Source organism: Quercus robur, chromosome 2 (assembly GCF_932294415.1).
Source record: "Quercus robur chromosome 2, dhQueRobu3.1, whole genome shotgun sequence".
NCBI lineage: Eukaryota > Viridiplantae > Streptophyta > Magnoliopsida > Fagales > Fagaceae > Quercus > Quercus robur.
In genome coordinates, this window is record NC_065535.1 from 59,316,244 (window position 1) to 59,343,362 (window position 27,119).

General features: G+C 33.6%; 2 protein-coding genes across 5 annotated transcripts; one reads left to right on the forward strand and one right to left on the reverse strand.

Annotated features, from left to right (window-relative positions):
* Nucleotides 1-332: 332 nt before the first annotated feature.
* Nucleotides 333-10,089, forward strand: LOC126714248 (K(+) efflux antiporter 4). 4 transcript variants are annotated; one of them, XM_050414298.1, is made up of 21 exons: nucleotides 335-1,016; nucleotides 1,756-1,802; nucleotides 1,921-1,979; nucleotides 2,121-2,184; nucleotides 2,291-2,352; nucleotides 2,470-2,545; nucleotides 2,639-2,713; nucleotides 3,209-3,280; nucleotides 3,378-3,461; nucleotides 4,130-4,198; nucleotides 5,082-5,159; nucleotides 5,295-5,383; nucleotides 6,352-6,448; nucleotides 6,531-6,584; nucleotides 7,605-7,700; nucleotides 7,798-7,986; nucleotides 8,084-8,161; nucleotides 8,600-8,644; nucleotides 9,366-9,455; nucleotides 9,560-9,616; nucleotides 9,718-10,089. In XM_050414298.1, the coding sequence occupies exons 1-21, from the start codon at nucleotides 737-739 to the stop codon at nucleotides 9,742-9,744; spliced, it is 1,788 nt and encodes a 595-aa protein (XP_050270255.1). In that variant the 5' UTR covers nucleotides 335-736; the 3' UTR covers nucleotides 9,745-10,089. The 4 variants fall into 4 exon arrangements, 2 of the variants coding, with proteins under 2 accessions (XP_050270255.1, XP_050270256.1); XR_007651570.1 differs by lacking the exon at nucleotides 9,560-9,616 and having other exon boundaries at nucleotides 334-1,016; nucleotides 8,600-8,882; XM_050414299.1 differs by lacking the exon at nucleotides 9,560-9,616 and having other exon boundaries at nucleotides 336-1,016.
* Nucleotides 10,090-24,648: 14,559 nt separating this feature from the next.
* LOC126714249 (transcription factor MYBS3-like) lies at nucleotides 24,649-26,508 on the reverse strand. The gene is made up of 3 exons (XM_050414300.1): nucleotides 25,994-26,508; nucleotides 25,366-25,562; nucleotides 24,649-25,233 (listed from the first exon to the last, which is right to left on the reverse strand). The coding sequence occupies exons 1-3, from the start codon at nucleotides 26,292-26,294 to the stop codon at nucleotides 24,847-24,849; spliced, it is 885 nt and encodes a 294-aa protein (XP_050270257.1). The 5' UTR covers nucleotides 26,295-26,508; the 3' UTR covers nucleotides 24,649-24,846.
* Between the last annotated feature and the right edge of the window lie 611 nt (nucleotides 26,509-27,119).

Sequence of the window (27,119 nt, forward strand, 5' to 3'; positions counted from 1 at the left end):
GGAAACCAAAAAAAGTAAACTCATTCTTGTCACTTTGAGTGTATAGTATATAGTTTCCTATTTTTCAGGTATCTGTATAAAATTTAATTTCTTTCACATATTAAAATAAATATATAAATAAAAAGTCAAAAAAGAGTCAAACGAAACGTGGACCAGCTTCAACCACAGATCTGACTACTCTATCATATGTCAACTCTGACGTGTCATCCTATCTGTCACCCAAATCTTGACTCCTTTGCTTTAAAAGTAATTGTACTCAACGGTTGAGTCCCAATCACGCACAAAAAATTCTCCATTTTTAAAAGTATTTGACCTCACTGAAATCATCAAATCATACGATTCTAAACTCGAAACTCCATTTTTGCTCCTATAGTCCCTCACCGCACACTATAAAAAAACTCTCCTCCCAGTGCCTCACAGTTACACTTTCCATTTCCATTTTGCCGCGTGCACCTAAATCCGCGCCTTCTGTATTTATCACCAACTACCTCCGCCTCAAAACGCCGTCGTTCCCAAAGCTAAAATAAAAATCTAAAACTACTTTCCCTCTCATTTCTGTACAATATAACACACACACACACACACAGTGACAGAGAGAGAGAGAGAGAGAGAGAGGGTCCGAGTCCGAATCCGAGTCCGAGAATCGGGGAGCGCTAAACTACGCCGGGTACGCTAAAGTGCGCCGGGTGGTACTCTACGCCACTAGCGAGAGCCGGAATCGAGTGTGTTCTCGGCAATGCGGGTGAGATCCTCTGCGATTATCGCAGTGTTGTCAGTGTTGTTGTTGTTGGTGTGCGATCCTCTCCTCTGCTTCGGTTCTTGGACGACTCTCTCAGTGAACGAGTCGGAATCGGCGGAAGCGGTGGTGGTGGTGGAGGAGGAGGAGGAGGGGATCGTCAATGCCACGGGAACAGCTGCCGAGTCGAACGCGTCGCGTAGATCCAATGAGGACAGCTTGGCCGGCATGATAGATCGCGCTCTACAGAGAGAGTTCCCGGAGAACGAGCAAAACGAAGGTTCCGTACTCAGATCTATTGCTTATTTGCTTTTGGTGGTTGAGCTAGGGTTTTGGATTTTGTTTTTTTTGAAAATGTTGTTGAATTTTGATAGCTAATCTTCTTATTAATTAGAAACTCTGCGCGTTTTAAATGTTAATCTTACCATTAATTCTTTTTTTGTGCGTGTATTTGTTTTATTTCTTTGCCTACCAGAACTGTGTATTGCAGTGATAGGTTTTTTTTTTTTTTGGCTTGGAATTTGGAAATTGATAAATTTGAATTTGGCGTATAGTAAAGTCTGTTTGGCTGCTGGAAAAACTGTGTATTGCGGTGATAGTTTGTTTGTTTGTTTTTTTTTTTTTTTTGCTTGGAATTAAGAAAATGATAAATTTGAATTTGGACTATAGTAAAGTCTGTTTGGTTGCTGGAAAATGTGGAAAAAAGAGTGGAAATAATTAGTTAGGCTACTTTAGGCGAATGTGTTATGTTCTTTCATGGGTTTGAGTTCGCTCAACTGACAAAATTTTTTGTCATCAAATAAGAGATTTGGTGTTTGAATCCGCTTACACCAAAAATCAATTGGTGTCTTGGCCTGATGATAAAAAGCAATCATTATGGAGTAGACACCATAAATTGAGATTCTATTGCATCTATAATATATATATATATATATATATATATATATATATTATGTTCTTTCAGTTTTAAATTCCATTAATGGACTTTGAAGTCTCATATTGTTGTGTATTGCTTGCAGCCACTGATTCTGTTGGTAGCTTCAACAATAGTGTAGCTGAGCAACAGGTTTGTAGACACTTTATTTGAAATTGCTATAAATTTGAGCTAACTGTCTGTAAGTGCTTCTAGCAAAATCTGGGTCTGTTTGTTAACTGAACTTAGTATGCTTGATTTATCTGATCAGGCAGTTTTGGAAACTGTTGCTAGAGTGAAGCCGAAGAAAAATGACACTAAGGAGGAAAAGTAGGTGCTTCTTTCTTATTACTATAAGATTATTGATTTCTCTTTGGTCCTAGTTGTTGTTGTTATAGAAAGTAAATTCTTTTCTAATATCTCATATTTGGGTATTGCTGAAATCTTTCTGACCCCAGATTCATATTCTAGGTCGTTTTTCAATTTGGATAATGAAAATGGAGCAGAAGATGTGCCAACATTAATAGATCGAAGTGTATGTCTGCTACATGTCATTGGCAATTTTTAGTTAGTTCATAATTCATTTCTGTTGTTATACAAAAAGTTTCAATTTTTAATTCTGCTTGATATTTGATCACTAGGACAATGTCTTTACTCTATCCAATCCAAAGTCGAAGTATCCTGTGCTTCAATTAGACTTGAGGTTAGCTAACCTGTTCTCTTCCTTTCCCTTTTTTTTTTTTTTTTGTGAATCCCATTATATGTATGACTGGCAGCAACTTGCTGGCTGATTTATCCTGCTTAAAATTCTGTTTTGCAGATTGATATCAGATTTGGTAGTTGTCATTGTCTCTGCAACTTGTGGTGGAATTGCCTTTGCTTGTGCTGGACAACCGGTCTGACATTTATTACTACTTGAGCCTTTGATGTACTTCTATAACTACCGTATTGCCTCTAAAGACTGTTTCCTCTTGTTTTGATTTTTGCAGGTTATTACTGGATATCTACTAGCAGGGTCTTTAATTGGACCCGGTGGCTTGAGCTTTGTTAGTGAAATGGTGCAAGTATGTCACATTCATGTCTTGCCTGAACTTACTGTTATTTTTGTCTCCCAGTTTTGTTTCCCTATGATTTTTTCTTCTTCTTCCTTTTCCTTTTTGTTTTCATTTTTTTGGGTCACTGAAATTTACATTATGAATCATGTTGTAACATTATCGTCTCCAGACACCAACTGGTCTTAAACTCTTAATAAGTGAATTTGGAGAAAGGGATATTCATTCATTGCATATTTATAATTATCCTCTCTGAAATTGGGGACCTGTCTTTAAGCCCATGAGAATATAAACGTCCTTTATCATTGTACCAAGGCCGTCTGTGTTTTTACCTCACTAAGCTTTGTGAATACTGGCATCGGAAAAATGGTCAAGCACAAGGTTGTTTTGCCTCTCTTATCTTCATGACATAGTGGAAGATTCAAGTCTCTTAATCTGTCATATGCTATATTCACATATTACTATATTATTTTCAGATATTAAAACATCATGTCCATTTTAGCGCAGGTTGAAACAGTTGCTCAGTTTGGAGTGATCTTTCTTCTTTTTGCATTGGGTCTGGAATTTTCCACGACAAAGGTTGGCTTGCATTTTTCTTCATGCATTCTTCCTTCTAGATTGTTTGTATTTCATTAATTCAGTCTGTGATAGGAATCTCCTCTTTACATGTTTGCAGCTACGTGTTGTTCGAGCAGTGGCAATTTTAGGAGGTCTACTCCAGATTTTCCTATTTATGTGCTTGTGTGGAATACTAACCTCGGTATGTCTAGCATTAGTGTTATTCTAGTTTTTTAGGCAAGTATGATATAAACCACACTGGATAACAACCAAGGATCTGACATCATTTTTTCTGTCCACGCATAATCTTTAATTATTGTTTTGTAGATAATTCAATTGTTACAACAAGTGGGGCATTTATTTTTTGGGGGGGGGGGGGGGGTTGCTGTTGACCCCTGGTTCTCCTCATAAAGGAGACCAGCCAATGCCAAATAGCTACAAGGCTCTTGGCGGAATCTCCAATTATATATACCACATTGGGTATTTTATATTATTTACAAGCATTTATTATCTTTCTGAGAGGCTTCACAAGTAATCCACATGCAAAGCAAGATAAATTAAAAGGGAACTTGGTTCTAAGTTTTTGTGTGCTTCAACTGATTAGTATTGCTGTGATTGGACAACGTCCGTTTGGCTTGAGCTTATAAGCTCAGCTCTTAGCTTTTATGTATAGCTTTTTAAAATCTCACTTTTTTGAAGTACAAGTTTCCTTTAGCACACTTTCAGCAAAAAACAGATAAACTGTTCCCAAATGGACTCTAATTGAGCATTAAGTTGAAAATTTATTGATTGATATACACGTTATTATTTAAACATGAATAAACTTCCATCAATGAATTTCTGATGTATGCAGCTGCATCCTTTCTGCAGTTATGTGGTGGCAAACCTTCGGAAGGGGTATTTGTTGGTGCACTCCTGTCTATGTCTTCAACAGCAGTGGTAATTCTCCTTCTATAGATTTATGTGTGATTCCTCATATGCTGATTATGTCTTTGTTAGGTGAAGTTATATTGGCTCATTACTGCCAGTACATTTACTCATGCCATGATGCTTAATTTGGTGTAATAGTTTACAGCTTTACATAAAACTTAAAATCTTCGTGTGCTTAATTTTTTTAATAATATAGAGAAAATAAGAACCTTGTCAATCATACATATGATATGTTTTTTATACATTTTAATAGCTTTGCATTGGTAGTGGATTTTAGGGAAGAATTTTTTGGAACATCTAGTAGAAGCTCGCCAGTGGTGCTGAACCCCACACACATTCCTAGAAAATGGCAAAGCTTAGAACTGTCGTCTTTGCCCTTTTCTTGCAGTTTAATTGGTTTATCTTGCTTAAGAGTGGTTTATCCATCCATTTACATACCGAAAGGAATGTTTCTTTTTCTTCTTTTTTCCACCTGTTTTATGCTTTCTGTTTTTCTTGAGGACTCCAAAACAAGATCCTTTGCCTCTTTGGTCATGAGGAGTTGTTAGGCAAATTGACTAATGAAATATGTGGAGTAACCTGTAGGGAGTTGGTGGAAGGCATTAAAATGCACTTCTTGTCTGTGTCAAAATATCTTTTCCAATAGTAATCATCATTTCAATTGTGCAATCTTGAAGGAGTATGGGTGTTTCTATCAATATATATGTCAGCCAAAATATTGTATTGACTCATTTTTCTGCATGATTCTCCAGTTTATCTTATTTGACAGTATTAAAGCCAATGTTGATGATGAGAAACTCTCTTTTTTTTTTCTTTTTTTTCTTCTTTTTTTTTTTTTAATTAAAAAAAAATATTATTAATTGTGCTTGTTTCATCTCATAATGGGCCACAGGTCTTGAAATTTTTGATGGAAAAAAATAGTATTAATGCTCTTCACGGTCAAGTCACAATCGGCATCCTTATCCTTCAAGTATGTAACTGCTACCTGTTGTTTGAACAATCATTGAAATCTAAAAGTATAGTTTGTGTATAAGATTTATCTTCTATACAAAAATTTTTATGACACAGATTTTGCTGTTAAGTTCTAAGAAATTTGGCATATCAGGACTGTGCTGTGGGCTTGCTGTTTGCTCTGCTTCCAGTTCTTGGTGGTACTTCTGGAGTTCTTCAAGGAGTAATATCCATTACTAAATTGTAAGCAAAGAAAAGAATGAACTGCACCTCCATTATGTAGTGTATGAAAATTATGTTTATTTAATAACTTGAGAATTTTACTGATCTTTAATCTACAGATTTCTACTTTGTTAGGGACAGTCATCTGGCTGGGCAGTGAGCAGTCAGGCCCTGCCTGATATGCCATCACATTGCACATAGCCCAGGCCAGCTTAGCTTGTTTGAACTTTTCGGAATTACATCTTGGTCTGCCTTGGTTGGGCCATCTCAAATTGCATGGTCTCTCATAACTGGGAAGGTGGTGCTGGCTGCCTAGGAGTTGAGACTCATTGGGGGGGTTGGGTGTGGGATTGAGTATATCATAGGCTACATAGGGTGGGGTTATCAATGTAATTTAGAAAAAGGATCAGTCTCCAATAGCTGAACTAAAGTAAGCGGACCTAGCTTATTTTCTATTTTCTAAAATGCCGATGCATTTTGAATTTATAGTTTACAAGGATTTTTTGCTTAAGAAACTATGGCATATATTGAAACAAGATATTAATCTTGTGCTCTACATAATATACATTGTATACTGCAGGGAATGGCGATTATTTATTTTGTTTTAGAAATAACAAAACAGTTTTTAGGATACACACTTTGCCATATACCCATGTAAGAGAAAATAATATATTCTTTTAGTTCTACTATTGATGTAGGTACTTTTATTTTTCTTTAGGTGTACTTGTAAAATGCCCATTAAAAATAGCACAGTTGATGTCCATGGCTTTTCTAGGCAAGCCTTAGGTTTTCATTTTTCTTTAGTTGTGACCGTGCAAATATTGCAAGGTTTTTGTTTGTGTTTTTGTTTTTGTTTTTGTTTAATTAATTAATTTATTATTATAATTTTTTTAATTAAAATTTTTTTTTCTCTTGTTGCTAAAGTACAAGTATTGCAAGCTATTTTCTCTTGCCCATGTTCCTTATCACTTACTAATTTTGTAATTCAGGTTGGTGGTTCTAATTACATTTTTGGCCATTTTGTCAATATTTTCTCGCACATGCGTACCATGGTTTCTAAAGCTCATGATGAGCCTCTCATCTCAGGTCCAGAACTCCAGATATATCTTTTAATTTTTGCTACATTTTATGGTTATTCATTATGTTGACTCAACTTTTTGTTTTGCAGACTAATGAACTCTATCAATTGGCATCGGTGGCATTTTGCTTACTTGTTGCTTGGGTTTGTCTATTTCTTCAGTCTTACTTCTTGCATTATATACTGGCATATTCTTTACATATCATGATATGCACAACTTGATTAAGGGAGACATCTCTCTTCACTCTGCTTCTAAAGTTACTTACACATAGTATGAAACATAGAAGTATTTACTTTGTCAGTCTGAACAATTCAGTGAATTGTCTGGCAGAGATTGAGACTCATGTGCAACCATGGTTTCTGTCTCTAAGAATAGTAACTTTTATTTATTTATTCATTTTAATTGGCGAGTTAAACACACTCAAAAGTTAGAGTGAAGGAAGCCTGGCTACCTTGAATTAGCCACAAAATTGAGACTCATGGGGTGAGACTCATGGGGTGAAGGCGATTCTTCCACAGAGAATTGAAATCTTTTGAATTTATTTTAACATAGAGTGGGAGAAAACTTAGTCTACAGGTCATTGAATGGGGAAGGTATAGCATGTTTAACATCATCTTGGGTAAGGATGGTGCACAATGGTTCAGTTCTGTTTTAGACGAAATTCTCAAACTGCCGCTGGAACATAAGATCATTTGATCCTTTCGGGAAGTGGGGAAGGTATTTGTCTTGCAAAAGCACAAGAATTATTGGGGTCAGTACATCGCAATCACGAGCACCGAGAAACAAAGGATCTGTGATAATACCTGAAGGCCATCAATTCTGGGGTTGGAGAGGACTGGGTCAGGTGGTGAAGGGACTGTTGTTGCCAGATTTGAAAGGCAAGTCTATTGCAGTTGTGGTGGAACCGTTGCAGGATCCAAATGAAATGCAACCGGTGGGGAGCATTAATTACAGATCAAAAAAGTTTTTATTTGTCCCTTTGTAGTTGTGTGATGCTATCCAGTTCCTCGCCACCTGCAAAAATCCTCTGACAGTGATATACAAACAAACAAACATGCATGCACTCGCATAATCACATTCCTTCCCTGCCATCCCTCTCCATATCTATCTATGTGTGCATGTCTACAAGTACGTTTTTAACTTGGATTTTTGTGTCATTTCAGTGTAGTGATAAGCTGGGTTTAAGCCTTGAACTTGGTTCCTTTGCCGCTGGAGTTATGATATCAACAACTGATCTTGCACAACATACACTTGAACAAGTAGGGCACTTTCTTTTGTGTATTTTTTTCTGGACTTGCAAGATGCTTGATGACCTTTTGTTTTATCTACTCTTATATGGGGTTTATTGTCCTTTAGGTTGAACCTATTCGCAATTTCTTTGCTGCTCTTTTTCTTGCCAGCATTGGGATGTTAATACATGTTCATTTCCTTTGGAACCATGTTGATATTTTACTAGCAACTGTTATATTGGTGATCGTTCTAAAAACATTTGTGGTTGCGACTGTTGTCAAGGGATTTAGATACAGTAACAAGACTTCGATTCTTGTAAGATTCACTGAACTGCTAGCACAGTAATATCTGCATTTTGTCTATGTCATACATTTTATTGACAGAGGAGCCTTAGGTTATTCCACATGCGTAGGTCGGAATGTCTCTTGCGCAAATTGGGGAATTTTCCTTTGTTCTTCTAAGCCGTGCTTCAAATCTTCATCTAATTGAGGTGAGTGTTTTAAATTGTAAGCATGCCTATCCATGGTAATTTAGAAAGCCATCTTCCCAAGAAATGTTAGCTACTTTCATGAGAGAGGTGTGAGGAAAATGGGAAGTAGAGCTGTAGAAGCTTTTCAGTTGTTTGTTTTATGTTTTCTTCTTTTCCAAAATTGGAAGACCTTATTTAAATTAGGCTAATCAGTCGTATTAGATTGGTTTGGTGGATTTTCGTTCAATCAGCTTCCAATTTAAGAATCATTTGGGTTTCTTTTCTAAGCTAAAGAACCAAATGGAGCAAAATATGTGCTCACTTGCTTAAAGGAAATGAAACTCCAAGCAATTTTACGACTTTCCAAACAGTTAATTATAATGCTAAGTGCAAACCTATCTTTCCAGCACTGTATTTTGATCAGTTGATCTTGCAGCTTATGCTTTATTTCTGCTGCAGGGCAACTTGTATTTACTGCTGCTTGGTACAACAGCTCTCAGTCTGGTATGTAAGCCATTTTAATACATGTTGCAAGTGACAAAGTATGAAATGCATCTTTAGAAATCTTTCTATAGTATATTTGTTGTGATAATATTTACTCATTGCAGTGTACCAGTAGCCCCTAGCATACCAATTTGTTCAGGCAATTTAATTAAAGAAATTCTTTTATATGCCAAAAAATTCTGGGAACAACTCGCCAATGGACTTTGTGCCCACTGGCTCATCCACTTCCAGTTATGGGGTAAGTCTGAGGGTTGAATCCCCTCAAAACCTCTACCTACCGCGCCCCCCCACCAACCCCCCCTCCCCCCCCCCCCCCCCCCCCCCAAAAAAAAAAAAAAAAAAAAAAAAAATCTGGGAACAACTCAATTATAACCATCCTATGGTTGGTTGGGAATTGATAATTAAACTTTAAAAATATTATGCCGTGCACCTTGGGATTTGTTGATATGCGCCTGAAACAAGTTCTGAAAAAGAATAAATGCAAATAGAACTATGGAGGATGAGGTGATAATAGCCAGTTTTGATGTAGTAGTGTTTTATGTTTTTTTTTTTTTTTTTAGAGAGTTTCAACCTATGGCGTCTATTGCTAATGATAGCTCTTTATCATCAGATCAAGATACTAATCGGTTTTTGGTGTTTATGTTATATTGAGTTATTATTGGTTGAGTGTCATGTGCTGAATCAACCAAACATTATGATTTGAACCAATACGATATTGCAGGTGACTACACCATTGCTGTTCAAGCTAATTCCTGCTGTTGTACACCTTGGGGTGTTGACGCGGTGGTTCTCTCCAGATAGTTCAAGTGAGGTAATTTTCTGCTTTTGGAGATATTCTTGTACGCCCTAATTATTTACCACATCAAAGGTGCAAAATTTGTTTGGAGGTATCTTGAATATAATTTCTCCTCCCAGATTGGATTTAAAGGGGATAGCCTTCATGCAGAGAGTGCTAAGCGTATTACTGTGAAGGTCCAAGGCTCTCATGATTCATGATGTTAAATAAAAACATGAATCAGAAAAATGCAATTTTCAGCATTTACCTGATGGTCTTCTTATACTCTGGAGGACAGGTGCTTAAGCGTGCAAAAGGAGGTTGACTAAGTGAGCAGTGCTTTTTTCTAGTGCAAAGTTTGCCCTACTTTTGATAGCATTTCCGACCAGGCGAGAATGGCCACAATTGGCAAACTGCGACAAAACAGACGGTGCCGAAGATATGCAATCCGCATGCTGACATATTCTAGTTTGATTTAGGCCCATCACATTATCCTGCTGGATGGCCTACTATATTCTGTAAATTAGTGTTCATTTTGTAATGTAATTTCATTTCACCGTTTTCTTTTAGCTGATTGTCATATGCTTTGTTCTATTGTATTGATTTTGTGTATAAGTCAGAAATCAATGCCATTATAGTCTCACAGATGCATCAATTCTTTTTTTCTTCATTTAATGACACCACTGTAATCTGAAATTTTGTTTTTTAAATCCTCAATTTTTGTCAGGACATAGAATCATTTAATGCAGTGCTTCACAATTGGAAGTTCCCAGTCACTAAAGCCAAAGAATAAGCTATCAAAAACTGAATCTTTCTGCCTGTGGCCTTTACTGCTGGAACCTCGTAGAATAAGGGACCATTGACTTGATGAGAATTGAGGATCGATTATGAATTAGCTGAAAGGGAAACAAAGCAAAAGGGAGATAACATATGTCAACGTCATGTTGTCTCCTTTTGCATTAGACCACATGCAACCTGAATTTTTAAGTGATTCTCACAAATTTTCAGTCACTTGACAGTGACCCGATATCGGTAGTGAAGGATCTTGTCGATGGAATTTTATTAAACAATCTCTGACCTTTCAAATTGATTAATATCCAATATATCCGAATGTTAAAAAAAGAAAAAGAAAAAAAGTTCAACGCTCTAGTACTAATAAAATAGAAGCAACAAGCAGGCATGCCTTGGATAAATTCTCTGTACTGCAAAATGAGTGGGGGATCCCTCGCAACAAACGAGATGTTATACATGAAAACGAATAATACTTAAACTAATGTTTCTTTCAATTTCTCTTTCTTTAAATGTAATCATCATATTACTTATCAACTAAAACATGCATGTTATTTTTGCTCAAGGAATATACTAATTTGACTTTCGATAAATGGAAACTGAGAGGATTTGAAAAACAACAATATCTGCTTAAATCATTAGTTTGTGAGATAAAACATTAGGGATACTTTATCTTTTTTTTTTCTTTTTTTTTTTAAAATAATTTTAATTAAAAAAAAATCATTAGTTTGGATAGTCTTCTTGTTTTTCCTACTTTTAATTGACTTGGAACACATATGGACCGCTCATAACTGATGCATGTATCACAACTGAAATTTTAATTTTTAAGAATGGCCCAGCTCAACAAATCCTCTAGAAAAATATAAAATTTTTAGTAGCTCCCATCAAATTGGACAGATGAAAAGGATCCTCCCTGAATCTTATAAACATTCAGAATTTTTTTACAATCTTTCACATTTTTTCCCCCATAAAAAAAAAATTTAAAAAAAAAAAAAAAAAAAAAAAACATTAATGAAAGTGACAAGAGGTTGTTGATATGAAATTAAAGAAAAATTGAACGAGAAAGAAAGTCATCTCCCATCTGCGATGTCAAGGTCAAAAGTAATTCTTAAATATTGTAAATGTGCTGCTAAATATTGGCAACTTGAACTGAACGATCGACGTGATGCAGAAAATATGAAAAAGAGCAACCTATAAAGTCCATTTGAGAGTTTTCTAGAAAGGCCATGCTTGCAAAATATAGATACATAAAGTCAATCCTTCTTTCTTTACTGAAAATGTAATGGGGATTGCCTATTTATCACCTCCATATGGAAATTCCCGAATGTCGTTTGATGCAAGTTAATCAAGTTAGATCATAAACAAACAAACAAAAAAAAAGTAAACTTTAGGTCAAGTCCATGCTATCAGAAACATCACATTATTATTTACTATTATGGAGTATAAAGCAAGGTTTATGATGTTATAGAAAAGGAAAAGTTAATTAATTGATCAAAAGAGTTGTAAAATGAGCCGTCATGATCATATACAGTTCCATTTCACATTAAAATAAGGTAATTTACTATATATGAGTTTGGTATTTTTGCTTAATCAATATATTACGAAGTGTCACTTGCTTTTTTTGATAAGTAAATCATGTCTTTCATGTGAAGATACAATATAATGAACTGTCGAGTAATTTGACAAATTCAACATGTAGAACTAATAATTTGATGAACTGCACTTTAAAGAGCACAAAAGTTTTTTTTTTTTATTTTTATATTTTAGAAATAGGTTTCTATTTATTTGAATGAAGTGGATTGATTAACCTAGAAAAAGACAGGATAAAAAATTAAAAATTAGTAATTAGTATGTAGATGATTTCTTTCCCTCTATAATCATTTAAGGTACTCAGTCTCAGTTAGCATTTGTTAACATGGAAACCAGGAAATGACGTGAAAATATGTCACAATCTCGGTTCTTTTGGCTGAATTGAAAATTGTATATATATATCTTTAAAGATAAAAATCAAGAACAATGAAAACATGTGCATTTAAGGTGAATGTGAAACAAAACATGCGGTGGTTGAGTAAAAGGTGGACTGGCTTCTCATTGATGGTTAAAGTTGACGTACTGTGTAATTCAAAGGACACCAAAATCTTAAAAAAGCAAAATATTCTCAAGCACTTGTATTTATTTTGGTAGAAAATAAAGGGGCCAAGCAAAAAAAAAAAAAAAAATTATAACCATCTATTTTGTTTTGACTGACTATTTTTTTCACCTAGGTGCATTTTTACTTTGAAATATATATATGATTCTTCCCCATTTACCTGTGATAATTGATAATTGAAGACATGTTTGACAAGCCTATTCAGCTATTCTTGTCAGTGTGGGTAAATGGCATGAAAACAAAAATGAGCCATGGAACTGGTGCTGAAATTGATCATGTTCTTGTTTGTTTTTGGGTCCAATAATGAAAAATTGATTTAAACAAAAAGGTACACAATATGCCCACAGCCACCAAGAATGGTCCCCTTCTGGTTTAAAAGTTCCCCAAGTACTAGACTACAATGGAGTAATTGGATGGCTGAACTTTGAAGGCTTTGTTTCTTACTGCTAGAGGACAAGCTTCCTTCCTTATTATTATTGTTTTTCCCAAACTATTTGAATAGTAGTTAGAAAGTTTGACATGCTCAACTTTGCCCCATAATAATGAACTTTTATCATGCAAGATCGTATAGGCTCTGTAAGGCTCGTACTCTAATAGCCAAACCTACAAAGGTATATGTTTTAATAGTAAGGAGATGAGACAGAAGAACCATTTAATAGTAGTTGTAAAGTTTGAAATGTTCGACCTTTTTTTTTTTTTCCTCATATTTAACTTTTATCATACAAGATCATGTAGGCTCTCGTACTCTAATAGCCAAACCTACAATTTAGGGTGTATATATATATATATATATATATACTTGAGATGAGAGAGAGTAAAGGAGAGGAGACTCATGTCTCAACCACCAAGAATGGTCCCCTTGCTGGCTCAAAAAGCTCCTCCAGTAAGATTACAATGGAGGAATTGGATGGCTTGAGCTTCCCCGCGGGAGCTGAGGGTCTGATTATTTATTGCTAGTGGACAAACTTCCTAGTTCTTTATTTCACCATTATATGTAGTTTGTGTTGGTAAATAATAATCAAAGATTGAAAGCAATAAAAATAGAGAAAATAAATAAATTACCAATTTAGCACATTCAATAAGAGAACACAAGAATTTACTTCACTTGGCAAACAACTCATCTCCACGAAAAGAGAGGAATATCAAATCCACTATATATTCAGTAAGTATTATAACGTTTAATATCTCTTACATTATTCTTATCATGGCTATCCTTTCAACCACCAAAGTGCTATTAAATTACTCTTCTTCTAAAAGTCTTCTCCTCTATTAAGAGAAACTCTTCTTCTATAAGTCTTCCCTTCTCTTAAGAGAACTCTTGAAACGAGACCACCAAACTCTTTATTGTACTATTCATTTATAAACCTTCATATATATATATATATATATATATATATATATATATATATCCTATTCATTGCAAAACAAAACATAATAATTATTTCTTTGAAAATGAATATACTTTCTTTACACACACAAAAAAAAAAAAAAAAAAACACACACACACACACAAAACCCAAATAGGTAAACTAAGTCGAAATGGAAATTTGAGATAAGTTTGACATGTTCACCTTTTGTCTTATATTTAGCCTTGAATCATACAAGATCATGTAAATTAGTTGGTTAAGTCTAAAAATTTAGAATATGTTTGAAAGCAAGGGAGGTGAGGAGAGGGGAGATATCAACAAGAATGGTCCCCTTCTACGCTCAAAAAGTTCTCCAACTAGATTACAATGGAGTATTTAGAATTTAGATAATTTGGAACTATCTTAAGCTGACGTCGTATTTCTCAATTCTCATTACTAATTTACTAGGGGAGAAGTTTACTCATTCTTCTTTCCATCAGTCTGATAATAGTTAGAAGTTTGACATGTTCAACTTTTTTTTAGGAAAAAGAATAGGAAACAATGATAAGAAAAAATAATGCGGCTTTGAGGCATGTATTATATATACTATTTTTAAGGTGATAATTGGTCCCTACTAAAAAAAAATGGTTGTCAAGTTCAGAGAAATTCATCTATAAGATACAACAAAGCTAGTAACTGCAAACAAAAATTTTAAATTTTCTTTTACTTTATTATTAATTTATTTATACTATATGAAAATAAAAAACTTATAATTTTGTTGACTTCTACTATTGTTTTTATATAAGATTTTGAAAGCCTACATATTTTCACATTATATATATATATATATATATATATAATTTTAATTCTAAACGGATTTCCTATAAACTCCTCTATATTTATACTATCCACTTGAATCTTGTTATATATTATATTTTCTTTAAATGATATAATATATAGTTCAATATAAAAATATGATAATAATAAAAGTTTATTATTAATAAACAAAATTATTAACTTCCTTATGTAGAAACAAAAATGAAACAAAGAGAAAATAATATTTTGTTAAATTTTCTCATGGGTTGCTAATTAGTTTGTAGGTGTTTATGCTACTTTATATACTATTCAAAACTTTGTACATCAACTTTTTACGTGGAACAAGACTATTTAAATACAAACCTACTTCCATCGGTTCCCATATCACAATCTACACACTAGATTTTTAACACTTTAATTAGTAGTCTCACAATTATTTATTTATTAAAGATCATAGAAAAGCATGTAGGTCTTGTAAGGTTCATATCTTAGAAGTCAAGCAAAAAAATTTAAGATACGCTTAGGACAAAGGGAGAAAAAAAAGAAAAAAGTAGAGGGATACCCAAAATAATATTAGTAGGAATAATTAAAAATACCTTATAAATAATAAGAGTAGATATAATTTTAAATAAAATAGATTGGAAAAAAAAAAAATACATGCAGCGGACTCTAACTAATTTGTTGAGAATTCGTAAATATCTCCAAAATTTTAGTATCTATGGCTTGTTGTGGTTGTTGTTTGGGAAAGGGAAGAATGAAAATAAAAATAAAAGTGGAGAGCTTGAGAGGACACACAAGTCACAACCACCAAGCACGATGCTCCTCTCTCCTATTAAAGTTCCCCAACTAGAAGAGTTACAAGAGTACTTGGATCAGTGGATGGCTTGAAGTGCCCTCCAGCTGAGGGTATGATTCTTATTGCCAGTGGACGAGTGTCTACCTTTATTGCACAATTTTAATAGCAGTTAGAAAGCTTGAAATGTTTAAATGGGACAAAATTTCACTACATCCTTAGTTGTAGCTTAAAGCTACAACTCTCATTAATAAAATTAACATAATTTTATATTTTGAAAATTAAACTGTTGAATTGTATATTTTTTTATATTTTTAACACACATGTCAAATTTTGTTATATACTATATATTTTCTCATGTTTTTTTAATTTTTAATGCATGATTTTAGACTATAAAAAATTGAAAGTTAAATATTTAATTGATGACATAACTATTGGTTTTTAATTTTCTAAAAACTTTGCAAACATGAAGGATATAAGAAGAGAATTTAATTCAATAATAAATCAAAATTCACATTTAATAAAAAGATATTAGTAGAGTTGTAACATTCGACTACAACTAAATTTGTTGCCAAGTTTTGTCATTTAAACTTTTGTCTTACAACTATTAGCATAAAAGATCATGTAGGCTCCGTAAACTTTGCACTTTAATAGCCAAGCCTTCAAATTTATTATTAGGGTTTTATTGCTTCTAGGGCATACATTAGTAAATTATTTTAAAAAAAATTTCATAAGAAAATTATAAAGTAATTAATTGTTTTAAATTTTTTTTTTCAATTCTCTATAAAAAAAACTTTCTCAAAATAGATAATTAACCGGACCCTTATTTATTATGCTAAAAAACTTTGACATGAAGATCATTCTCTGATTAGTAGTATTAAACATAGGATCCTATCTTTTAAGAAATGATAACATGTAGGTTTTTTCTGTTGGCAATGTACTTAGTAGGGACCTCATAATTGTAATCTGAAATTATTTTGTTATCCCATTAATTTTTGACGTAGACATGACAGGTTTGACCTAAAAGATCATTTGCATCCGTCGGCAACATGATTTTTCGATTGTGGGAAAAAAAAAATAATAAAATAAAAAAAGGCTAACATCCATATTTACTCTTTGTTTTCTCAAAAGTCAGCAGGTATAAACTATATTTACAAGAAGAACACATCTGCATAATTATAAACTCATCCGAGAAAATATACAGATTTCAACTTTAACAACAAAACTGATGCTATAAACTAATGAGCTAGAAACTAGCTACTCAACTATATATAATGATAAAAAATTAAAAGGTCAATCTTTTTTTTTTCTTTTTTCTTTTTTAAATTTTAAGTCAATCTTCTTTAGGTTGAGAGGGAGAGATTGTGAATTTTTATTGTTTGGACCATTAAGAAGCTGGAATAATCAGCCATTTTTGTTTAGTCAATTATCTTCGTATGTCAAAGATAATAAGATATCTTCGGGTTCTGATTCATGCCTTTTATTTGAAGACTAAACATTACATTACTAGTGTTAGAAAAATGGTTAATGATACAATTCGCTATTTCTCATTAAGGGGAGGTTGCCATTTTAATGGCGTTGTTATTTTTGTGTCTTTGACTATGAAGCATGGGTACGTTTCTAGATTCGGGTGCAAGTGCAGGTGCGAGACTCGACAAATTTTGAAAAAGTAGGGTGCAAGTGCGTCGATTAAAAAATCATTAAAAATATTTTTATTTATATTTTCTATATATTTTTACAATTAAAATATTCTTAAAAAACACATTACTATAGCCTTGGCTCACAAAACAAAGAAAGAAGAAGACAAGAAACACAAAACAAAAAAGAAAACACAAAAGAAGTAACAAATATTCAGAATAAAATTAAGGAATGACAGATTTAAGATGTTTGGGCCTCATTCAATGCCGATTTCGACTGTTCCAGCATGATTCAAGGCCGATTTCAATCTGTTTCGGCCGTTTCGGTCAGTTTCGGCCGCTGGCCGATACGACCCGATTCTGGCCGAATCGGCCTGGTTTGGCATGAATCGAAGTTGAGTTAGCGCAAATCAAAGCTAAGTTGGCGTGAATCCAAAAAAAAAAAAAAAAGACTCAGATGCGGCATTGATGTACGGGCAGCGGTGTCAGACGCTGCACCTTGCGTTGGGCTGTGTCGGACTCCGGTGCAGCACCCGCCCAACCGCATTGGTGCTTCATAGGTCTTTGAAGTACCAAAGTTAGTTCATAGGTAAGTTTTTCTTTGTTGGCTAGTTTTCTTGTACACTCTAGTACCTTTTTTCATAGCATAGGATTTTTGGCACCTCAGTATTATATGATATCTTCATTCGAGGATTATTTTTAGGAATGGCAACGGGTTGGGTTTCTTTATACTCGGACCTGACCCGCAGGCCTGTACCCATTACCCGAACCCGGCCCATTTAATAAACGGGTTTTTTTTGTTGCACCCAAACCTGGCCCGTCGGGCTCCACGGGGCCTGCGGGCCCCGAACCAAAATCATAAACCTAGAAATTAGTACAAACCCAAAATCACATTCACAGAATATACATGTAATTTTCTTGGCAATCACAGCATTTTCTTGCCATCCAAACGGATGCCAAGATCTAACAAACTAATCTGTACAAAAAATCCAACAAATCCCATAAATTTTGCAAACCCATAAATAAAATGAGCAAATTTGAAAATCTCAGCAACAAAACACCAAAAAAACCAACAAATTTTGCTCACAAAATCATGAAAAGAAAAAAAAACCCAAACCACACAAATTGTGGATCTATAACGTGTGAGGCGTGGTTCACGGTGGATTTGCAATGGGCGAGCTTGATTTGTTGATTGTGGCTGGGCTTGTCGGCGAGGATCTTGTTTTCTTGGCTTGGTTTTGGCTGTGGTGGCTTAGGTGAGTTACTGGTTGCGTGGTGCTTGATCGGTTGAGAGAGTGCTTGAGGCAGGGTGGTGATAGCTTGGGCTTGAGATTGAGAGTGAGTGAGAGTGGGAGAGAAGAGTGGGCGGTTGGAGGCTGGTGAGTGTGTGTTGTGAAATGAGAGGATTAGTTTTAAGGTTTATAAGTGTATATATATATATATATATATATAGTAGGGTTTTTTTTGTAATTTTATTAACTTGTAACCGGGTCAGGTCGGGTCTAGGTTCGGGCTAGGTTTTACAAAAAACCCAGACTCGACCCGAACCCGCTTCGGGTTTGTTTTTTAAAAACTCAAACCCGACCCTATTCTTTATCAGGCCGGGTAAAATCCAACTCATTAGGGTCGGGCTGGACTGGGTATCCACGGATTAGGCTACAACTGTCATCCCTAATTATTTTTTTGGCAGATTTCTCATTGAGAGGGGATTGCCATTTTAATGGTGGCGTTCTTTTATGTGTCCTTGAAGTACCATAATAGGTCATACCAAGTTTCATCTTTATTGGTTAATTTTCTCGTACTCCAAAAAAGGAACTACCAAAGTTTTGAAAGTCATAATTTCAAGTTTTAGACTTAGCTTATTTTAATATTTAATCTTAATCTTTCAATGAATCCATTTGAAATGAAGGGGGTTATTTTCCTTTTCAAGCAGTGCACTTCATCAAGGTAAAGCTTATGTATTATGTTCTCTAATTAAATTCAAACATAGCTCTGTTGATTTAATTATACTTGAAAATAATAATAATGTTTGTATGTTATTGGTCATTATAAAAAGGTGTTTAACTTTAAAATTTTGTCCATTTATCAATGACGGATTTATCCACAACCTTAGAGGAGAGCGTTGGAAAGGGAAGTATGACAGTTTCCACATATTGAAGATAAATCAGTGAATTGTTTACCAGAAAAAAAAAAAAAAAGAAGATAAATCAATGAATTGATTGCTTGTAGTAAATCAAGGGATTAGTGCAATCAGTTTTAGTGATATGAAATTCAAAGTCAACATGTACATGTAATACATTTAAAGCTGACATATCTTCAACTCAAGAAAAAAAAGAGGCTGATATATCTTCAAGTTCCGTAAAACCTATTATAAATATGAGTTTTCTTGTAACATGTTATCAATAAAGTATATAAAATAAGATTTTATTAACAGGTATTTTTAGGGCATTTGTTAATGGATTATTTAAGAAAGTTTTAATACCACTTTTATAAAAAAAATATAAAAAGTTGTAAAAAAAAAAAGTTGTTTTTTTTCTTTTGCCATAAAAAAATTTCTTAAACCAATGCATTTAGGGCATTTGTTAAATTTTTCCTATAAAATATGTAACACTTTAGCTTTTAATGTTGTGGACATAAGTCTTGCACCATATTTGAGAGTTTATATAGAAAAGGAATTGAATGGATAAGATAGAGAGGAATATAATGGAATTAAATATTGATCTTTAATTTTTTTTTTAAATAGTTTCAATCTATGATTTTTGCTCCTAATAATTGCTCTTTATAATCATACTAAGATATCAAATTTTTGGTGTAGGTGGGGATCAAACTCCAGATCTCGTGTTCGACGATAATAAATTTTACTAATTGAGCTAACTAGAACTTACTAATATTGATCTTATTTTTGTTTGAAAAGAAATGATGGAATAGAAATATTAAAATGTGCTAGCTCAACTAGTTAGCACATCTTAGTATTTCTAACGCAAATATCTAGTGTTTAAATTCCTTTGACTCCAGTTGTAGCTATCAATTTATTAACACTAACAAAAAAGTAAGCTTGCTTGGGTGTTGCTTTATAAGGAATGGAAAGAGTTTTAATAAAAATATGGTATAGGAATTTCAAATAAAACTAAGGATATTTTGGGGACTTCAATAAAAAAATCAATAAAACATATTCTATTCCTCTCAATTAATTTGAAGACGTTGAAATATGAACTTATAAGAAAAAAGAATGACCATTCCATTCCCTCCTATTAAAAAAAAAAAAATCAAACTTTAATTTTTTTTTTCTTTTCATTATATTCTCTCCTATTCATCTCATCCAAACAAACTTTTAGTGACTAATCATTCTTGCTTCCTTATGTTCTCTTTAGTACACGTTTAACCATTAACATAGCAGGACTCTCCACGAATATATAGATTTTTTTTTTTCACACTTTGAGCTGCAATAAAATGTTAGTTAAGCTATTACCAGAACTGAGTAATTTATTTATCTGATCAACACCAATTTATCATATTTTATACGTAACAAGTTAAATCAATTATAAAATTCAGTTATTTTTTCTTTCCATGGAGTTCACTGGACCCATAAAGAAAGCCAAAAAAACACAAAAAAAAAAAGAATGACTTTGATGCTGATAAGTGATAACCATGAAGACGAATTTAATGGAAAAGGATAAATCTGATCTGATATCCATCTCCTTAAAAGGAACAAAGTTTTATCCTCCACAAAATTCATGTGAACACTAAAGAGGATATACAGATTGCTTGAGAAAAAAGATCCAAATAATATGACACCTCAGCTGATAGCTACAGCTAGGAAAGAAGACAGACAATGTAGGTTGAAGGGTCACTGTTTCTTAAAAGTGACCATAAGTGGACAAATCGTATGCATTCAAGCAGACAAAGCTCACAAAATAGAGATCTATGGAAGCTAGATATGGATTCTACAAAAGCGTAAAATTCCAAGATATTTGTTCCATCTTGTGTGGTATTATCCACTAGCTTTTCTTACTCAAACGTCAAATTTCCTACTTCCTATATCACCTTATGGTTTGAGGGAAGTGTGGGTTTGGTAATTGTTGAAAAAAGTTTTGTTTTGGTTTTTTTTTTTTTTTTTTTTTGTATTAATTTTTTTCCCTCAAATAATTTAATTTTTAATTTTTTTTGAAATAAATTAGTTTTTAGCTTTTTGTAATACATTTAACATAAAAGTTATAAAAACCCTATATTTTAATAAATACTATATAAAAATCTTCTAAAAATAAATAATTTTCAAACGGACAATGGTAAACTAACTAATAATTAGTTTTTTGCTCAAATTTTTATTTATTGAAAATTATTAAAAATATAGTTCTAGTAGAAAACTAGGTTTTAAAAAGTCTTGCATAAACAATTATGTTTAAAAAAAAAAAAAAAAACTAATCCAACGAGTTTGGTAAGCTCCAAAAAGGCTTTTTGAGCTTATCTTGGTAGGCCACATTTATAATTTTGTAATGTGATATTATTTATAATTTATTTTCTGAAATTTATTGAAGATGATATATTATGATTTACAATTTTCACATAGCTAAAGTTATAAGAGGGAGAGAGGGGATTTGTGATGGAGAATTTAAAAATAAATAAAACACCTCAATCCAAGTACAATAAAATCCTACAAAATATAAGGAAAGAAATGCATAAATTACAATAAATTTGGCACAAGATAAAACCAACAAAAACAACTATGGAAATTCACAACTTAACAACTATGATAAGAGAAGTTATTAAAATCCAAGTAAAACCTGAGAGTTGGACTAATTAATATGGCTTAAAGGTATCTCTTCATATTCCCCGTCTCACCATTCCTAACTTTAGGAAGGAAACCTGGACTTTACAGCTTGTAGAAAAACTAAAAAAAAAAAAAAAAAAATTCATTGCACCAAAACCTCTAAACTCTTTAATCATATGAATTGCCTCCACGAATGATACACCCATGATCACAACCAAAACATTCGACTGACTCCAAGAACCTCTTGAAGGTTTTCTTTACAGCAGCAAATATGTGGTAGCTTCTATGGTTTCAGCTTCTTCATCATCTAATGTTCAAATTTACTTGAAACTCTCTGATATGGTGAAATGGAGAGAAATTGATTACACAAACCCTAGCTACACAAACATAATTTTCTCTCTCTCTAAAAAGTCTCTAGGAATGGCTTATGGCATACCGCAACAAATATTGGATCTCGAATCAGGCTTGAAACAAACAAGTTTTGAGTTTTTTTTTTTTTTTTTTTGTGTTGCTGATTTTTTGCTAAAACACAAAACTCAATTGATTGACCTACTATCAAGACTGCTATTGACTTTGCTATTGAGGAAACAATAACCAGACTTTTCTAGGCTAAATCAATCCACGAGCCTAGTGTTGAGACATGCTGAAATGCACTATTCTTGAGATGTTCTTGAGCAAATTTCATGTCTTCAATTTGATGTTCAATTGCCACTTTAAAACACATCAAAACTGAACAAAGACACATAATTTAACATAGTTTGACAACATTAAAACATGTGGACCTAAAAAAAAAATAAAAAAAAAGGATTAAAAAAAAAAATACAATGATGTGGTTGATGAGGTGGCGCAACAAGAGTTTTGCAGAAATTAAATACAACACTTTCATTATTATATGCCGTATTGATTCAAAAAATAAGCAATTAGGAAAACACATATTAGACAATAAAATTAGGGTGAAGATATTTGGAGAAGGTTTTTTTCAGGGGAGAGAAAAATAGTATTTGGAGAAGTATCCTACTCTCCCCAAGACCCTCCTAATGGTTTAATGCAAAATAAAGTAACTGAATGCCACTAGTACTAGACAGGAAAAGGCCCAGATAGTGACGTAGGGTTGTCTTCACAGCTCGTGGACAAGCTTCATTTCTTCCTTATCTTCATAATAGCAGTCAGGATGCTAAGAGAGAGGTGTCAGTTTTATGGTCACAAAGTTAACTTTGTGTCTTGTTATCGTATTTGGATTCCTCTGGCTAGCTCTAAATGTTATTGTAGTACAAAAATACAACTTGATGTAAAGAGTGGCCAAGTGGGGTTTTGGGCGGGGATCAAAGTTACATCAGTTCAAGATTTTGGCCACGGAACATGAAAAAGAAATCTGAAAAATTATGAAATGGCTACCCCCCCAAAAAAAAAAAAAAAAAAAAAAACTTGAAATATGTACTGTGTTGAATTGATCGAACCTTTGAAGCATTCAAATTGTGAAAACATTAGAAAAGTTGTAGTCAAAATCTTTAATCATGACTCTTAGCTAGTACCAGTCATCAGTCATTCTTTTACATTATAAGTTTGATTTCTAAATCCTAGTCTTTTCCATAAATGTGGACTGCATAACATCTTGAATTAGCATTACAAGATTCTGGACTTGGGACCCATTTTCGCATTATATCAACTTTTGACTCAGAGAGTGATTTCTTTTATCATGGAGTACTATGTATCCTATATATTAAATTCCTTAATAATATCTTTGTCATATTATGCTATTTCTATCACTGGAAAATGTGAATGGATTGACTAAGGGTTTACAAGACTTAGCCATAGGGTGTAGGTTTGTGCTGCCCATGTATGCCTTTCTTTTCTCAAGTTTGGCTGCACAATCTTTGTTTTTGTAATTTGCTTTAAAGGAAAAATAGGACACAAGAAACTGGGCCTTGACTCAGATTCATTACACTGGCTATGTTTCAAGCTACAAAAAAGCCATTAGAGGGTTCCAAGTCTCATCTGTTGCTGTGTTCATTAACGATTGTCTCACATACATTTGGGTGAACATTATGATCCCTTTATGACCATTTGAATTTTGATGCTAAATAAATTTCCAAAAATCTTGTAAAGAGAGAACACATTGAATGTAAAATGTTAATTTAAGCTATGAACTAAGTGTCCATTTTTATTTACAAGTTTGTATACTACTTTATAAAGTATCATTTTTTCTAATTATAGTTGTACTTTTGTACTGTTTACTCTTGGGAAAAATAGGAAAATAAAGTATATATACCAAATGAAAACTTTAGGAACTATCGAAGAAATGAAGAACTTTGAAATCACAAAAACATTCCAACCACAAGTAGTAAGATTCCAACACACTCCATTCCCTTCCCCTACATTCTCCGAAGCACTACAATTTTATATTTAATTTTTTTGTTAAAAGTGAAGAAGTTAAAGAACCTTTATTCTTGAGTCACTTTGTTTCTTTCCCCACAGATGTCGCTGTTAAGAGACAGCTTGCACTAGCAAGGAAGTGAAAGCTTGTGTGACTTTCTCAAAATAACTTAAGCCGTAGTTTAACATGGACTAACCAAAAAAGACACAAAAGTGATTAGGTACTGATTATTAAAAAATTTAGTGTTCTCTCAAGGTGGTGCGTGGTGGTGTGGAAAATGCCATTTCTTTCTACCTTTATTACTATGCCTTGGTATAATCCCAAACTAATGATTTGGACCTGAAATAATTGATGGGATGTATGCAATCACTGTAAACCACGTTTATCTACAATGTTCCATATCTATATCTAGACTATATTTACAATATATGAGATGCTAATTAATATCGCATTTTCCATAACTAGAATAAAAAGAAAAACAACACGAGCCCATCATATTACTAACAGTAACACTGACACAGATGTTGCAGTCACATATGGAGAAGAACAGATATATATAGCAAGGATTTTTCACTACTTTCATACTGATATCAAAATAGATCTATTTATTCAGATAAGAGAAAAAGAAAAAGAAAAAAAAGGGATAGATTTCCCATTAAGATATTCCAACTACACTAGTAATACCGTGAATAACATGTTACAAAGTGCTCTCCTGCTTAAGGGTGACATTTCTATGGGTTTATGTCCATGAAAGTTCATGTAACAGTAATAGGCCCAAAAAGAAGGGGAGCTGGGGATGATTTATTTTGTTCCAAAGGCCTCGGTGCTGCGAGTGTGAGCTCTAGATTAGGTGATGCATTTGAGGAACTGGGTTTTGCTGCATGTGAAGTTTTGAGCTGGGAATCAACCAATCCATATAACCAAACAGGCACATTAGCCGTACTGCTTGAAGGTAATTGAGGATCTTCGGTTTCTTGGTTATCTGATTTAGCATCTTGTTGCGAGGAACTATGGCCTAGCAGTGGCAGAGTAGTATCATGTTGAGAGCTACTTGTTTTGCAATATTCAGCAGGAACTGCATCACTTGGCTTGGAATTAGTACTACTTGCAGGATGACCTAACATTTTGCTGCTGCTTCCAACCTGTCATCCCAAAAGGAAAGAAAGAAAAATTTTGATTCGCGAGTTTATAAATGACACTAGAGGGTGTGAATCAATAAGCATATGATGCAAGTAGAATCTATATATAAGCTAGAAAGATCAAGGAAATAATACCAGGTCGAAAAGACTTGAACGTCTCTTCTTCTTGTTAAGGCTTGCTTGTCGAAGAAAATACTTTTGAGCATGACTCGCAACTTGGGTTGGGGTTCTTGTTGTCACATAGTTTCTAGAGATGCCCCTCCAATCACCCTTCCCTAGCTTCTCAAGCCCAATTAGAAATGTTCTGTGCTCCTCTTCTGTCCATGGAACTCCTAAACATACAACCACAAGGACACCTATATTCATCAACAAAATGAAAAACAAAATCTTTTTGCTCCTAGGTAGTTTGTTTCATATAAAACTTTCCAAGCCAAAAAAGAAAGTAACAAATTGGTGAAGAATAGGTTGCTTTAAGATTCTTGTAAGAAGCTGAAACAATTTCATTGAAAAGTGGGAGGGGACTACACACCCAAGAAATAATCAGAGTGCTTAAAAAGCTTTGGACACCCACCTTAGTAAGAAAAAAAATCATTGCAATAAAAGAGCAAATTTTGTCCTTGAAAAGAATGAAAAAAAAAAAAAAAAATGTCACCTTGTATTGCCGTTATTAGTATGTAATTTACTCTTGCAAGAATACTTTTGGTTCTGTGGAAAAAATTTGAAACAATACCATAAAAGATATGAATTTTCATTCCAAACTCACCCTTCTTCCTCTCTTGGGGTCGACATGTTAGACCATCAGAGAGATAACCAATGGTTGTTTTATCAGAATTTTCATCGATGGAAATTCTCGATGAGGACAATGAAGACGATGGTGATGTTGGTGATGAGGATGAGGGTTGATACAAGCAATCCACGCTAAAACTTTTCTTCAAGGCAAAAGAAGATGATGATAAGTCGAGTTGCACTCCAAAGAGCCTAAGACCACCAGCAAAAGTCTCTCTGTAAGTGCAGGTCCTTGAATTATGGCCTATGTTTCCACAATGTGAGCACTTTCTGCCCATGTTCACCCGGACAAGTTTAACTCCTCAGATTAACGACTTAACACCCCCACAATATCAAACTCAGAGAGAGAGAGAAAGAGAGAGAGAGAGCACAAATAACTAATATGTTTGGTAGTATATAACGTGATGGGTGAGGTGGGGGCTATGAAAATGGATGCACACCAAGAGAAGATGATTGGATAGACGTATTTTATTGTTGGATATTTTTCCAACTCGGTTTCTAAACAAAAGCTAGAGATTATAAGTACACTTCTCTCCCTCTTTATTTTTCTCTTAAGAAAGCTTCATCTTATACGGGGTAGTTTTGTACTCTTAAGAGTTATACATAGTATATTTTTCCTTTGGCCTTTTGTAACATACCATATTCTGTAGATAGGGACTCTTTGGAATTTATTTTCGTCCATCCATTGCGTCTATTTGACATAGAAATAGATAGGTACGTACTTATCTGTATTTTCAGCTTTACATTTTTATTTATTTTCATATAACCTTTCATGGTATAACAAAGGAATAGTAGAGAAGGATATTTATATATATTGTAGTCCTCCAATAGATTGGGGGTGGGTACGTAGAGTATATATCATTATGACTTCAGAAGGGAGAAGAAATATCTCAGAACATGAGAAACTTTGAAAATTAATGCTGATCAACCTACACCAACTTTCATAGGAAACTCACTAGAGCTATGTATCCACTTTATATAAGAAAGAGAAAAATATGACAAAATTAGCTTTGAATTCAAATTTCTTAGTTAGTTCTACCAAAGACCTTGGGAAGTTAGATTCTTTGTCATATGTCAAATACAGATCTTTGAAATGAAATATT